Below are 17114 nucleotides of genomic sequence, written 5' to 3' on the forward strand. Positions count from 1 at the left end.
CACAATGTAGTGGCAGATGAAATAGCACTAAGCATTTCGCCCGGCATGCTAATGATTCTGCCAGCTCACCACCTTTCTTCTTCTTCTTCTTCTTCTTCTTCTTATTATTATTATTATTATTATTATTATTATTATTATAATAATAATAATAATAATAATAATAATAATAATAATAATAATTAATTCGTTTATTGGCCACAATAGCTGACAAAAATTAATTAAAACATAAAGGGACAAAATACAGGACAAAAGTTACAAAGGGTTGATGATGATGATCATCATCATCATTTCTAGAACAAGCACAAGACTGCATGGTTTGAGGAAAAATTTAATCAAGGCAATCATTGTGGGTTCATAACCAATGCTTTATCAATCCCAGAATTATGTATTATGCACAACAACCTGCCTATCTAATATTCTGATTACCACCATTGCCATTACTGCAATGACCATGACCACCATGACCACCACAACCATGATGACGATGACAGCAACCATGACCACGACCGCGACTACCACCACCACCACCACCACAACAACAACAACAACAATTTTTTCTACTATAGACACAAGGCTTGAAATTTTGTAGAGAGAGGCCATTTGATTACATTGACCTCAGTGTTCAGTTAGTACTTGCAGAGCGTTTCGGCTAAATTTGATGATATTTTATGTCTTCTTTCATGCGTGACAGCCTAATGTATTGGTGAACAGTCAACAGCATTGAAGAACATAAAGTTGTATGTGAGAAAAAGTCAGCTGACATGGAGGACTGAAAGCCATCTGAATATTGGAAAAGAAGTTACCTGTATCATAATGATTCACATCAAGTGTCAAAATGCTGACATCGTGACAGCTGCTCAATGTTCTTTGAATACTGTGATGGTTGTAAGATATGACATGGACAACTGCAACAGAGACTATGAAGCTGTGGCCAGCAGGAAGGGACACAGCAGGCATTCTGACTGTGTCTGCACATTGGAATTCATCCAACAACTACAGTGCAAGGTGATGGAAAATCTGAGCAAAGGAATTCAAGCTTTAGTGATAGAGTCACCACCATGAAGCTGGCACTAAATGAAAACCTTCACTACACTCATACAAGAGGCGCAAGGGACAGATTCTGACAGCCAAAGCCAAAGAGAACTGCTTGACAAAGGCATAGATGGTCCCAGAAAAGTTGAGGCATCCTGTTGAGCCAGAGAGGATCTGGTTCTTCTCAGAAGAAAAGATGAAAAGAGCTTCTGCCAGAATTAGTTGCACAATACTCAGAACAATCTGGATTGTAAGTTTGCCTACAATCCCTGTGATGTCCCATGTGTCATGAAAACTAAGATCCCTCAAAGTGTGATCTTTGGGTATCTCCAGTGAGGGTGACATCATGCTACCCCACATCTTTAAACAGGGCCTTAGGCTCAATTCAGATGACTATGTGAAGCTACAGGAGACTGAAATCAAACTTTGGCTGGGGAGGGTTGCAGCTAGAAGGCTATATGTGTGGCAGCAAGATTCGGTTCATTACTATACTTCCAAAAAGAGTAGAAAGTAGTTGCTGCAGGAGGGCCATATGTGTAGTAGCAAGATTTGGCTCTTTTCCATTCCTCTGGAAAAGGCCAGAATTGGTTGTCAGAAAGTTTCTACAACTTCACCAGCCCCAATTTCCGACCTCCTAATTCCTTTGATTGTAATTCCATGGATTGTTATGTGTAGGGCATGGTTTAGACAGACTCCAACTACTCTGCTTGCAACACCAAGGCTGTGCAGGTGGCCAAGATCAAAGAAGATCTTCCCAGAGATACAGTAAGGAATGCATGCACCAAGTTCTGGAGCTGTCCTGAAGCTGCGGTGGAAGCTGTGGACAGTTACTTTGAGTAAACTGTTATTTCCCAGCCATAATCAAGTTGATGTTTTTAGAGTTTTTAAAATAATTTTAGTTTTAGGTGGGATATTGTGTTTTCTTTACCTTTCATGCAGACTTTCAAATTTAGCCTGAAAACCCTGCAAGGTTGAAAGGCAAAGTTGATCTCAGTAGAATTTGAACTTAAAACATAAAACTGGAAGAAATGCTTTCTTACTGCTGATATAATGAAATGCTAACAGAAAAGAAATTGTATAAATATACACCAAAACAGGTCTTAGGGAATTAAAATGCAAACAGGCTCAGGGATTTTCCAATCCACACAGAAAGAGAGATCAAGTGTACTGATAAGTTATTGTTGTCAAGGATGATCAAAAGAAATGACATATCAGTCCCAACAAACAATAATGTATCACTAAAAGAAATGGGAAAATTATTCAAATATAATAACCTGAAATTAGAAGTAACCAGAATACAGAGATTAAAAATAGATGCAGTCCATATAATAATAGGCACCTTGGGAATGCTTAAAAAATGAAGCAGACAAATATATGACCAAAATCCCAGGGTTTACATACAGAGTATAGTACAACTAGGCACTGCAAGCAGAGGAATGCGAATACAATAGAAAACACAAAACCAGAATAAAACGTAGTGTATATCCAAAATGCACACAACTGTGCATAGTTACATAGCAAAAACTTACAATATAAATAAAAAAAATAATAATGATTTCTTTTAATAATAACAAAAATGGCACCTCTGTTTTATTTTGCACAATATCTTTGTAAAGAAATGGCATCACATATATAGTTCCCCCTAAAATGAAGAATAAAAATAAAATAAAAATGAAGAATAAAAATAAAAGAAGAATGAAGAATAAATTTATGGTTTCAAATTTTGGCACAAGGCCAGCAATTTTAAGGGGAGAGGGTTACCTGATTATATTGATACCAGTGTTCAACTTGTACTTATTTTATTGACTCCAAAAGGAAGAAAGGCAAAGATGACTTTGATGGAATTTGATCTTAGAATGTAAAAAGCTGGAAAAAGTGCCTCAAGTATTTTTTTCAATGCACTAACAATTCTGCCAGCTCTTCATCTTAATGAGGAATAAACAAATGGTTTTAAATTTTGATACAAGGCTAGTAATTTTTTGGAATGTGTGTGTGTGTGTGTGTGTGTGGAGAAGTTGATTACATTGACCTCCCAGTGCACAACTGGGGTTTATTTTATCAACCCTAAAAGGATAGAAGGCAAAGTCAACCTCAAAATGATGGAAGACAAAGTTGATCTTAGCAGAATTTGAACTCAGAATGTACAGATGGATAAAATGCCACTTAGCATTTTGTTTGATGTGCTAATGTTACTGCTAGATTGCTGTCTTAATGAAGAATAAAATAATAATCCTTTCTACTAAAGGCACAAGGCCTGACATTTTGGGGATGGAGATAATTGATTACATTGACCCCAGTGTTCAACTGATACTTATTTTATCGACTCCGAAAGGATGAAAGACAAAGTCAATCCTGGTGGAAAAAAGTATTTATCAAAGACACCAGTTTGATTGCAAAAGTGTTTTTCTTTTCTTTTTAATGCTATCAATAATCATTTAGCACTTTATTTTATTGATCCTCGAGGGTTGAAAGGCAAAGTTGATCTTGGCAGGATTTGAATCCAGACTATAAAGAGCTGTACCTAAATAACACAAACCATTTCGTCCTATACCATAATGATTCTGCCTATCCACTACCTTATACTACTACTACTACTACTACTACTACTACTACTAATAATAATAATAATAATAATAATAATCATCATTTAACATCTGTTTTCCATGCTAGCATGGTTTGGATGGTTCGACTGAGGTCTGGGAAGCCAGGAGGCTGCACCAGACTCCAGTCTGATCTGGCAGTGTTTCTACAGCTGGATGCCCTTCCTAACGCCAACTACTCCGTGAGTGTAGTGAGTGCTTTTTATGTGCCACCAGCACAGGGGCCAGAGGAGGCTGGCAAACAGCCACAATCAGTTGGTGCTTTTTATGTGTTACCGACACAGACACCAGTCAGGCAGTGCTGGCATCAGCCACATTCGGATGGTCATTTTTACATGCCACTGGCATGGGTATCTTAACTACAATTTCCATTTGATTTTTATTTTGATGTTGGTGTTGACATACTTGACTCAGTAGGTCTCCTCAAGAACAGTGGGTCACTCTATAATCCAAGGTTAGCACAGCATGCCGTCCTGCGAGCCATGAGCCAATAATAATAATAATAATAATAATAATAATAGTAACAACAACAATGACAACAATAACAGTAATAATAATAATGGTTTATGATTTACATAGATGACCAGCAATTTTAGGGAGGTGTCAGTTGATACCATCAAATGCAGTGTATGATTGATGTTTTATTTGATTGTCCCTGAAAGGATAATAATGACCAATGGTATTTTGATGTTACTCACTATGACTTCTATCAGCTGTTTGCATCTCTATTTTGGAACTCACATCTTGTCCTGAAGATTGATCTACTGAAAGCTGCCTAGAGACATGTAACCAGACAAATGATCTCTTTCATTCACTTAATATATCTTGTACATCTTGTCCTCATAGGAAGTGAGACATTAAAGTTTTGATGTGTAGCAGCTGACATGGTAAAGTCCCACAAGATTAGCCACCATTTCCACTCCAATAACTTTGATGACCTTTTTGAATTCAATGTCTCTACCACTAATGGCCATGCTAATAAAATCTAGAAACATGTGTAGTAAAAAGTTTGGTTCATAACCATATGGTTCTGGGTTCAGTTCCACTGCATATCACCTAGGGCAAGTGTCTTCTACTATAGCCTTGGGCCAAACAAAGCCTTGTGAATGGGTTTGGTAGACAGAACTGGAAAGAAACCCATCATGTGTGTGTGTGTGTGTGTGTGTGTGTGTGGTGTGTGTGTGTGTGCGCATCTATGTGTGTGTCTTTGTGTCTGTGTTTGCTGCCACCACTGCTTGGCAACCAGTGTCTGTGTGTTTACATTCCTGTAACTTAGCAGCTTGGCAAACGAGACCAATAGAATAAGTAACAAGCTTAAAAAAAAGTAAGTACTGGGGTTGATTTATTTGACTAAACTTCTTGAAGGTGGTGCCCCAGCATGGTTGCAGTCTAATGACTAAAACAAGAGCTTAAAATATTAAACAACACAACACCCAGAACTTTACACTCAGATTTGTTGGAACAAAGAATGAGATACCCACATCAGTCATTAACTAATAGGGCAATGTGTCCTTCAAAAATTTAATACTTTCCTAATCTATTAACTATTCATTCTACTCTTGACCTACCTAAGTATTCTTTTCTTCTTTGAGGCTCTTTTGTGATCCTATTTTTTTGTTTGTGTTGTGTTATATTCTGAGTACATTGTATATATCTTTCATTATTGTCTTCCTTTATTCACATGTTTTACTATTGCAGTTGGTCTCCCCTTTTCATCTTTTCTGAGGAGTTGTACTACATTTGAGCACTATATGCAACACACTTGATATTATTATTATTATAGTACTGATATAATAAAATGAGGGAAAAGAATTAAAACTTCTGAAATGGAAATGTTAACGATCAGACATAAGCAGCTATTCAATACAATGGACGATGAAGAACCTAACCAGCTATATGACATGCAACAACACACACACACAAGCTATACAACAGACAGTCAAATATCCAGCAATCTGGAAATATAAGAAGCTGTACAGCAGCCAGTTGGGTACCTATACAGCTATATCATGGACAATCAAATAGGATAAGTTATACAATACATAATCAGATACATAATTAGCTACACCAGAGACCATCAGATATCTAATCGGCTGCTATACCATATACAATGAGGTAACATAAGAAGCTCTGCAACAGGCAACTTAAACAGCTACATTGCAAATAATAAAGCATATAGCTTCTTACCAAGGACCTTGGTAACAAGGTGTTTCACTATCAAGTACAAAATGCTACAAACAAAAGATATGTAATGAACAAACACATGACAACAAATACATGGTAATTATGATGACAATTACTTAAGCAAAAAAGAACAAAAAAAAAACCCAAGAACACAACAAGCAATCATTTGTGTTTGAATGGCAATGTGGTACACATTAATTAGGTATATAAGTAGGTACATCATCATCATCATCATCATCATCATCATCGTTTAACGTCTGTTCTCCATGCTAGCATGGGTTGGATGGTTTGACCGGGGATCTGGGAAGCCAGAAGGCTACACCAGGCTCCAGTCTTATCTGGCAATGTTTCTACAGCTGGATGCCCTTCCTAATGCCAACCACTCCGTGAGTGTAGTGGGTGCTTTTTACGTGCCACCTGCACAGTTGCCAGGCGAGGCTGGCAACGGTCGGATTGGTGCATTTTACATGCCACCAGCACGGAAGCCAGTCGAGGCGGCACTGGCATCGGCCACGATTCGGATGGTGCTTTTTACGTGCCACCGGCATGGAAGCCAGTTGAGGTACATAACAAAAAATTGTAAACTGAATGACCAACCCTGCAATTTTTGCAAGATCATCATCCAAAATGTGAAGGACTTCTCTAAGTATTGTACAGCTAAAAGAAATGTCCCATTTATCAAACTGCAGCCAGTTCTTCTGGTCTCTTAACAAAAGAATCTCTAATAATTTTGTGGAATTCTCCTTTCCTTCATTTCTCAATCATAATGTCTCTGTTAGCAGGACTCCAATGGAAAAAAATCCCTCATATTAATTCACTGCTTTGCATCCAATTCCACACTGCACATGCTCCACTTTGATAAATTTAAAACATTATTCCTTTCCATTTTCCAGACTCATCCATGCATGCATAAATGTTATTTTGTAAATTTACATTTGGTCACATCAAAGCAACAAAGCCATCATCTTTGATGATGTACATTCTATTCTGCTTAAACAATGCACCCAGACTAGCTCTCATTTTCACTATACTTTTTAATCTCTCTCCCACACTCTCTTTTCCCAGAAATATGTTTTGATGTTTGGAAACATACTACATTCTGTAAAAAGAGCAACCCCTCTAACCCTGCCAAATATTGTCCTATCACACTTCCAACATTTGTAAGGTAATGGCAATAGCTATTTACAACCTTCTTCTCCAATACCTTCAGTTTCTCTATCCACTAAATAACCACAGGTAGAGCCTCCATAAAACTACATCAAAAGAGACCCTTTTCTGTTCCATAACAGTGATTCCTTAATCATGAGAAATCTGGTGAAAACGGTGTTGTTGTGCCAAACATCAGCAAGGTATTTGACCATGTCTAATGTACAAATCTCTTAGTAAGTAGACCTTTTCTGCCTCTTTGCATATAGTTTGCATCTTTTGGATCTATAACTTTTGTCAAATTACACTGTTGAGATATGCACTGAAGGAGCTTCCTCTGACTCACACTCTATTGATTCTGATGTGCCAAAAAGTTTGGTGCTCATCTTAAATTTTTTCTCCTGTAGCCCAATGTCCTACTTGCTGTTGCCTCGAATAATGGCCATTCTTATGTGGATGATACTGCCCTTCCACCCTCTCTAAACATCCTCATACAAATGTGATGCACATACCTCGTTTCAAACCTGCAAATTAGATACTTTGCTTCAAACCTGCACTGATTCCATGAGCAAAAACTTTGAAAACATCCTCCAATAGGATTATGTAAATTTTATCTCCTTCAATTGCACAATGACATAACAATTACACGTTTAGAAAACAGTATTATATCCTACCCCTAAGCACGAACAGTACTCAAATAGAATCCTCAAGTTCACTGAAGATCTCTCCTGGCAAACACACATCCTTCATATCACAAAAACTAGCTTTTTTCTTCAGGACCAGAAACTAGACAAAGCTCAGGTGAAGGGCCCACAGCAGAATACTAATCTTACATCTAGGACAGTACTGCCTCTACTCCCACAGATATCTTAGATTGCATAAAAAAAGAGGTCACCTATCTGACTGGCAAGAAATTACTTCTCAACACTCTCTAATATCCTTCCCACAGATGCAGTGTCATCTCTCTATTTTTATATCACTACTACAATGGTCTCTAGCACTTGAAACTGGTTGGTCTAGAACAACAACTGCTCAGACTATCCTGACTCAATCATTTCTCTTTTTCTCATTACCCACGTTTATCCATCCACATTATTCACTACACCTATTCCTTCTCCTGCAGAACATCTGCCTTCTAGAATTCCCTCCTTGGTTATATTTTCCCCAAAATAGTTAACTTGTGTCTATTCAAGAGAAACATCAACCATATTGTTCTCCATGACCTTGGAGGGCTTGTGAGTGTCATGGGCTCTTTTTCCACACTAAACAAATCCAATAAAAAGGTGATTTATGGAATAACTGCCATAAGAAAAATGTATGTGCATAAAACCCTAGGGCATATCAACATGGCTACTTGGTACATATTTCGGTACTGTAACGGTTGGACACTTAACAAGCAGGTACATGTAACTATTATTATATAGCAAATAAACACATACAGGCTCGCTATCATCAGGTAGTGAGTTCAATTCCTGGACCAGGCTGTATGTTGTGCTCTTGAGCAAGACACTTTATTTCATGTTGCTCCAGTTCACTCAGCTGTAGAAATGAGTTGCAACATCACTGGTGCCAAGCTGTATCAGCTTTTGCCTTTCCCTTGGATAACATTTGTGGTGTGGAGGCTGGTATGCATGGGTGACTGTGGGTATTCCATAAAAACAACCTTGCCTGGACTTGTGTCTTGGAAGGTAACTTTGTAGGTGCAATCCCATGGTCATTCATGACCAAAGGGGGTCTTTTACATAGCAATTTACTAAATGGTGTGTGGTTTATGATTATGAGGTACATGACAACTAAGTGCTTAACAAGAATGCATATAACAACAAAGTTTGTGAGAATTTGGAACATCATATATACATACATAGCTATTGTGTGTAGCAACCAGGTACATGAAAAAAAAACTGAGTATGTGAATAATAAATAAATAGTAGTTAGATACATAATATGCATCGATTAAGAATACAATAATCATGCCTACCCAATGCGACAGTTCCCATGAGGAAAGAATTGCCAATATTGTGGTAGTCGTCAATAACATTCTCTCGGATTTTGAAGCCAATAATGCAAGTTATTATCACCTGGAAAAAGAAATAAGAGGGTTTTTTTGTGAAACTGTTTTGAATTTATTTCTTTATGTTTGCATGTTTGGTATCATTTATTTGGTTGAGCAAAATTACTTTTACTGTTTGATATCTTTCCTACTCAAGCACAATCAACCACGAAGTAGGAGTACAACGTATATTATTGCTGTTGGGTAAACTGAGTTACGTACCTTGATCAGGCAGACAACAAGCTCAACGGTTGCTGTAAAACCTGAATGTGATACAACACTTTAACCTCAGCCATAACCTTATGGAAAAGTAATTGTTTTCCAGCAGAATGTTGCTGGGACTATAATCTATAGAGTAAAATAAAAAAAAAAAAACGACAGCTAAAAGATTGCAGTTCTTTCAGCCTCATCATGGTCAGAAACATAAGTGACTTTTTTGATGGGAATAAAATGATCAAATAGAGCATATTTGACAATAACTGTATGAGAAAGATTGCACAACTCAATACAGAGCTTATGAATGATGTTATTATTTATAACAATATATATTTAATATAGCTTTCAAATAATTTTGAGATTATTACAATTAAGAGAGGTACAACATATACAGTTGAAAACTGAAGGTTTATGTTTTCAGTATAAGTAGGTCTTGCTCAGTTTTGATGTAGTCAGAATCATACATTCTCTCTTAGAGAGTTTTATATTGTGAAACTGCATTAAAGCTGAATGAAAGCCTCAACTAATTCTGAGGGTGATATAATCTCAGTTTTAAAGTATTTTAGAGTAATATTCTTATATAAGCTTAAAAGCTGCCCTATTGGATGGCTTTTAAGCTAGTATATAGCTTTTAAGCAACCGACCCCGAATGGGAAGATCTGCAAACAGATCTCTGACTTGTGGAGATTTTGTTGCAATTGCTTCCTCCAGAGTCATATCCCAATGATGATCATATTCTTCGCAAAAAATCATGTTAAAAATATTGCCAAAAATAATTGCAGTAATGAAAACACAGGAATCCAAAATTTCAGGAATGCAGGTCTGGATTTGGCTCAGAATGTTTTTAATTTACTCACAGAGTAAAGTCGAAAAAGTGTGATACACTGACATTCACATTTATTATATTAGATATGTTTAATTCTGGGGAAACTTAATTTCAATTAAAGTGTATTTTATGTATATGTGTGTGTGTGCGTGTATATATATATATATATTATATATATATATATATATATGGCGGTGCCCCAGCATGGCCACAGCTCATTAGCTGAAACTGGAAAAATCAAAATCAAAATCATATATACTTAATAAATAGGGTTCAGCAAAGATTTGCTTTACCACATACCGAAATTTAGAAATAGCAACCAAAAAACGTTAGCTATTTCTTCTATTTTAAAAAGCCAAAATACTTGAAAACAATCACACAGGCAGAGAATTTTCTCCCTGATAACAAACTACAGATTTTTTTCTGTAGTAGCTTACTTGAAGACACATGAGGTCGGGCAGGGGAGGGTAATTGAGCCTCATTCATGTTTTGAATTCGGTGGTGCTAACATTGAATATTATCTGTCGGATACCGTTAGGTAGAGAGATATGTTCAATTATTCCAGCACCTTCGAATCCTGGGTTCCTATGCTGAAGAGGAAAACGGTGGGTAAAGTATAATTATATATTCTTTATTCCAAACCTAATTCCGAAACGCGCGTCCATAGGTGACCAGATATTGATTGATTTTCGTAACTTTTCCTCTCTGCCTGTGTGATTGTTTTCAAGTACTTTGGTTTTTTTGGGAGTCCCTTTTTAAAGTAGAAGAAATAGGTAACGTTTTTTGGCTGCTATTTCTAAATTTCAGTATGTGGTAAAGCAAATCTTTGCTGAACCCTATTTATTAAGTATTACTTAAGTTTACCATGAAATGGTCCTTTTTTCATGCAGAATTCTGCTTGGTGAAATTATTAATTAATTCTTAATTAATTAATTTTACCCTTTGTTATTATTATATATATATATATATATATATATATATATGTGTGTGTGTGTGTGTGTGTACGTATGTATTAAAGAAAGTAAAAAAATGTTCAGTATGTTGGCCACAGGAATTTCTGTCAAAGAGACATGGTTAAACAAAGTTGTATATCATCTCCCTCTTTCTCTCTCTCTTATTATTACTCCCACTGCCACCATCAACACTACTACTTTTAACAAAACATCATCAACTCTCTCTCTCTCTTTTTCTTTCTCTCTCTGTCTTCGCCACCACCCTCACCATCTCTATGCCTACTATTACTCTCGTGCCATCATGAGGAATAGTAGAAGTGTCACTGAATAGTGAGACAGGGGAGTCAAAGTGTAACACACAAACACACAGAAATTAGTTTTTGCATTGATTATATGATATTATATTAAGGCGGCAAGCTGGCAGAATCATTAGCTACACACACACACACACAATGGGCTTCTTTCAGTTTCCATCTACTAAATCCACTTACATGGCTTTAGTTAGCCTGAGGCTATAGTAGAAGACATTTGCCCAAGGTTCCACACAGTGAGATTGAACCTGGAACTATGTGGTTGGGAAGAAAGCTTCTTATCAAACAGCCACATCCTGTTAAGGTGATGCAAAAAAAAAAGAGTTAATCAAAGAGGGAGTGATAGAAGAGCCAGAGTGAGTGAGTGAAGAGAGAAAGAGTATAATTGTAGAAACAGAGTGGTTGGGGAGAAGGTAGTAGAGGGGAATAATGGAAGATAAATAGAGATACCAACTGCCTGATTACTGATGAAAGAGCGAAGGAGCAAAAGAGAGAGAGAGAGAGAGGAGAGAGAGAGAGAGAGAGAGAGAAAGTTAGTATTACTCTCTCTAGCCTAATTTTTTTCCCCAGTCTTTGCAAGTCTGTCTATTAGTTTTTATGGCTTTATATATTGTACTATTTCACCACCATGTCACATGTGAGGCCTTGTACCAGCCACATATTTGGTCTGTAGTTCTCATCAAGTTGTTCCACCAGAAATTCCTTGTTTTTTCTCTATTTTATAAGCCCCTGCCCTGTCTCTACCTCATTTCCATCTATAATATCAACTAGAACTTTTCTGAATCTAAGAGCAGAGCACTTGACTCTTACTTTCAGAGACATTTCTTTCTCCAAATTGTTGTTTGCCTCCAAGTATATCTAGCTCTAACTCTGAAGTCACTAACCACTAACCTATGTTAGATAGGACATTTTACAACCATTTTACAACCATCTGCCCATCACATTTTCTGGTGGAGATAGAGTCTATTTGGGTTTTGTGTTCATCTAATTGGGTGGTTGGCCAGTTTCCTGAAGTTCATATTGGTTAGCTAATTTGCATTACAGAACTTTAGAAAATCTGATCTTGTATCATATGCATAGCTTCTACATAAATTGGACAAGTGATCATAGTGTTGCTGAATATGTCGATTGAAATTTCCAGCAGGGACATTCAACTTCATTCATTATTGAGATAGTTTACAGGAAGTCCAAATAAGAATGGTCCTTGTGCCAGCCCAGTTTGTGGACCATATTTAGAGATAACCAATGACTGGCCAAAGCTTAATTAGTCTATTTGCACAAAATGTTTGAAGAAAAAGTAATACGAATACAACTGCATGATGTTGAAGAAATGAACATGAAAGATGGAAACCTATATTTGCTGGAAGTAGCAGTGAGATCATTTTGATATTGTTCCTTATGTTGTGAAACAAGAGTGGACACACACGCATGCACATGAATAAAATGAAACAATTGACAAAATAAATAAAGAAATAAAATTATACTCACAGTTAAAGCAAATGCCAAACCCTTCAAGAGGGTGAGAAATGATACAATTGGTTTAATCAAATGGAGTGCAAATATTATAAATGATGAGAGAACACAGACATAGACAGGCATAATATAAACTTTCCTACAAATAGATTTAAAATTAAAATCAAAAGAAGAAACGTATGTAATTTGTAATATTCTGAAGTATATTTTTGACATAATTTTGATATCATGGTTTCAATATCCTGGCATTTCTAAATGTACTACAATGGTAAGATGTAATTTACCATAATTTAAAAACCTTAAATGCTGGTGTAGCTAAGTAATTAACATTGTCTTGCAACTACACAGCTCTGGGTTTGATCTCATTGTGTGATACCTTGGGTAAATGTTTTATACTCAGCATGAGCAATGCTTTGTGGATGGAATTGGATCAAAGAATATTCTTTTATTCTTTTACATGTTTCAGTCATTTGACTATGGCCATGCAGGAGCACCACCTTTAGTTGAGCAAATCAACCCCAAGACTTATTCTTTGTAAGCCTAGTACTTATTGTATTGGTCTCTTTTGCTGAACTGCTAAGTTACTGGGATGTAAACACACCAGCATTGGTTGTCAAGTGATGTTAGGGGGACAAACACACACACACACACACACACACACACACACACACACACACATACACACACACACACACACACACATACACCAGGCTACTTTCAGTTTCTGTCTACCAAATCCACTCACAAGGCTTTGGTCGATCCGAGACTATAGTAGAAGACACTTGCCCAAGGTGCCATGCAGTGGGACTGAACCTGCAACCATGTGGCTGGTTAGTGAGCTACTCCTGCATCTGAGCAAAAGGCCATTGTATGTATGTATTTATGGATGTGTGTGTGTATGTGCATGTGTATATATATATATATATACATATATACTCATACATACACACATATAGATATGTATACATAAACGTATACACAGTAAAATTGGACCAATGTAAGTTGGACCTTTTTTATATGTATCCATTTTACTTCTAAACATATACACACGCATATATACATGCACGTTTTTCACAGTAGAGCACTCTGTAAGCATCAGCATAATCTCAGGAAAGCAAAACTTTTCTGATTGTAAATCAATATGTTCACTTTGTTCCTCTTGTACATCTCATCAGTTAGATGTATCAGTTTGTATATCTACCCTATTATGATAGACTGCTATTTAAAGCAATGCTTCATAGAAATTTAGCCCTTTTATACAAAATGAAGAAGTGAGTAGCTACTGATATTTCTAAATATCCTGTAAGGATATACCATGTGACTATGTGGTAAAAAGCTTGCTTTCTAACCACATGGTTCTGGGTTCAGTCCCACTGCATGGCACTATGAGCAAGTTTCTTCTACTATAGCCCCAGACTGATCAAAGCCTTATGAGTGAATCTGGTAGATGGAAACTGAAAGAAGCTCATTGTATATATATATATATATATATAAAATATATAATTATTTAAATATAACTATAGTAAGAGCACTAATGAGTAGCACCACATGCTAGAAATAGACACCAAATAGCTCTAAGAACTACATTATTTACCACACTGGCACGGGCTGAAAATGAGGAAAATGAACAAAAAGGATTTTTCATAAATGGTTTAACCATAGATCAATGACTGAAACAAGTAAAAGAGATACTCTTAGATAAAGATAGTTATAGCCAGTTTATAGGGTTAGCCAGGGTCCATAAAGTGCTTAGCTTTACAACGTCTCATCAGACCCTAATGACTGGTGGCCTGTCTCTTCAAAATGGAGGGACAAAAGGCTTTGTAGCTAGTTACTGAATTCACAAAGGAGGAACGGCAAGTGCAATGGATTGTCCCCCTTAGACTGCTATCCAGAATCCACCCAGTCAGCTTGCGATTTCAGTAGGAATAACCTGAAGTGTAAGCAGGGTCTGAAGACTTCCATCCTCGAATTTGAAATGTTCCCCAGGTTGAGGGAGTTATTTAATTTCCTTGCCTGTTCCACTATGCACATAAAAAAATTCTGACAGGTCCCTAATCTTCTCAGATAAGACAAAAAGAAAACTATATAAGATAGACACCCACACTTATAGGCTATTAGAAGACCACATTACAGAGAACTACAGGAGTGCTCCCCTCCACATATACAACAACATCAACAGTAAAACCAAACAGTTAGCCAACAACTTAGATGTAGCACATATAAGGAGAGCCACCAATCTCTCCCTAGGGTGTAGCACTAACAAAGTGATTACCTGATTTAATACCAACAAGGAGAGGGGAAGTGCAAAGTTGACCCAATTCGACACCTGTCAAAAGGATTACTGGTCAAGGTACTGTCCTTCACTAGAGGCTTCACTGATATTAGCAACAGAGACATAGATGTCATCATGCATGTCAGGTCCTGTTTAATAAAGGTTTGACCTGGGTCAACAAAACTGACCCCGTGGGGTTTTTTGACATAGTAATGCTGGCCTATGACAATGCTGACGTATGAGACCTCATTGGATACCCTAAAGAAGAAATTCCACTCTGTCCTCTTTGGTATCTACTGAGATGATGCCCTGGCTATCTCTAGAAGGACTAATGGGCACACCCTAGATAAGCTTAGAAAAGATCTGATTAGCACCCTTAGATCATGGGACTGATAACTACAATTGGGACCAACCTCACCATTATGAACTTCTTAGACTTGGGCTCTGGTACATACAGGCCGTACTGCAAACCATATGAAAGGCTGGCATATATCGACACAGCTTCCTGTGTTCAGAAACCTGGTGAAGGGTGTCAGTAAAAGGATCTTAAACCTGTCCTCTAGCCAAAAACTTTTGAACACAGTAGACCCCTACTATAACAAGACCCTAACTGCTAGCAGGTTTAGGGACTGCATCTCCTACATGCTAGGCCCTAACATCCACAGAAGGAAGCACCAGCGAAATATTATTTGGTTTCCCCCCTCCCTTCTTCCTCAATGTAAAATCATATGTAGGTAGGATATTCCTTAGGCTAGTAGATAAGCACTTTACACAATCACATAGGTATGGATGCTTATTCAACAGACACAACCTAACAGTCTCTTTTATTTGCACACCCAGTATTAAGAGTATTTTAGTTAACACCCCTAGGCTACAAGTGTAGGCAAAAATACTCATGCAGGAACTATAGCAGATGCTCAGTGGGAGGCCAATGCAAAACCATGGGGGTCGTTTATGAGACTGAAGTGGTATCTGACCCTAATGGCAGCAGCAGATTTTCTACCATCTACAGCAATAGCAGTGATAATAGCAAGAGCAGCAACTTTAGCAGAAATAGCAGCAGCACCTTTGCTAACGATAAAGCTGATAATGATAATAATATCAACAATAACAACCACCACTATAGCAGCATCAATAGAGACATCAAAAATGACAACAACAACAATGCCAACACCAACTCTGCCACTGATGACGTCCCTTATGTTAGCATTAACAACAACACTAGCACAAACAATAGCAGAAGTAGCAGCATCAACATCAAAAGAAGCAACAACTCCAACAGCAGCAGCAGTAAGACCAACAGCAGCAGCAGTAAGACCAACAGCAGCATTCAAAATTACATTGGATGTTCTGGAAACACCTTCAAGCAGTGCCTCTACAGCCACGATCATGTAGAGATATTATGCCACATCCTTGGCCAGCCATGTGTGGTGCCTGAAGGACAAATGGACTGTACATGTAATCATGTGGAAAATCTTAGAAAAATCAGGTTCCTACATCAACAGGAGCAAGTGTTGCAAGCAATGCATGGTGGAACGGATGAGAATATTAAAGAACTCCCTTGACCCAGAGAACATCTCAAATTCCAGGATGGTAGTCTTCAGACCCTGCTTACATTTGAGGCAATGCCTACTGAAATCCTGGGACCTGCAAGCTGAGTAAATCCCAGATAGCAGTCTAAGGGAGACAATCCCTTGCACTTGACCTTTCTCCTTTGTCTGTGTGCTCAATAACTAGCAATGAGACTTTTTCTCCATTAATTTTGAAGAGAGGTTATAGGCCACCAATCACTAGGGTCTGATGAAATATTGTAAAGCTAAGCACTTTATGGGTGTAAAACCCAGGGTAACCCTATGAACTGGCTGTGACTATCTTTCTCTAAATACTCTTCAGTTCTATAACTTAGAATGTGCTTCTGTTTCAGATTTATGATTTACTGACACTATATATATATATATATATATATATATATATATATATATATATATATTTTACTTTTTGCTTGTTTTAGTCATTAGACTACAGCCATGCTGGGGTACCACATTGAA

General features: G+C 37.3%; 1 protein-coding gene across 4 annotated transcripts in view; it reads right to left on the reverse strand.

The window, feature by feature from the left end:
- LOC115215027 overlaps window positions 1-17114 on the reverse strand; it is a 106289-nt gene that overhangs the window by 36730 nt on the left and 52445 nt on the right. For all 4 annotated transcript variants that reach the window (XM_036502432.1, XM_036502441.1, XM_029784160.2 and 1 more), the window contains exons 8-10: window positions 12807-12930; window positions 8941-9040; window positions 2616-2674 (exon numbers count right to left, since the gene is read on the reverse strand). In XM_036502432.1, the coding sequence (XP_036358325.1) occupies window positions 2616-2674; window positions 8941-9040; window positions 12807-12930 (283 nt within the window). The remainder of the gene's footprint in view (window positions 1-2615; window positions 2675-8940; window positions 9041-12806; window positions 12931-17114) is intronic.

The sequence above is a fragment of the Octopus sinensis genome, linkage group LG1 (genome assembly GCF_006345805.1).
Source record: "Octopus sinensis linkage group LG1, ASM634580v1, whole genome shotgun sequence".
Lineage (NCBI taxonomy): Eukaryota > Metazoa > Mollusca > Cephalopoda > Octopoda > Octopodidae > Octopus > Octopus sinensis.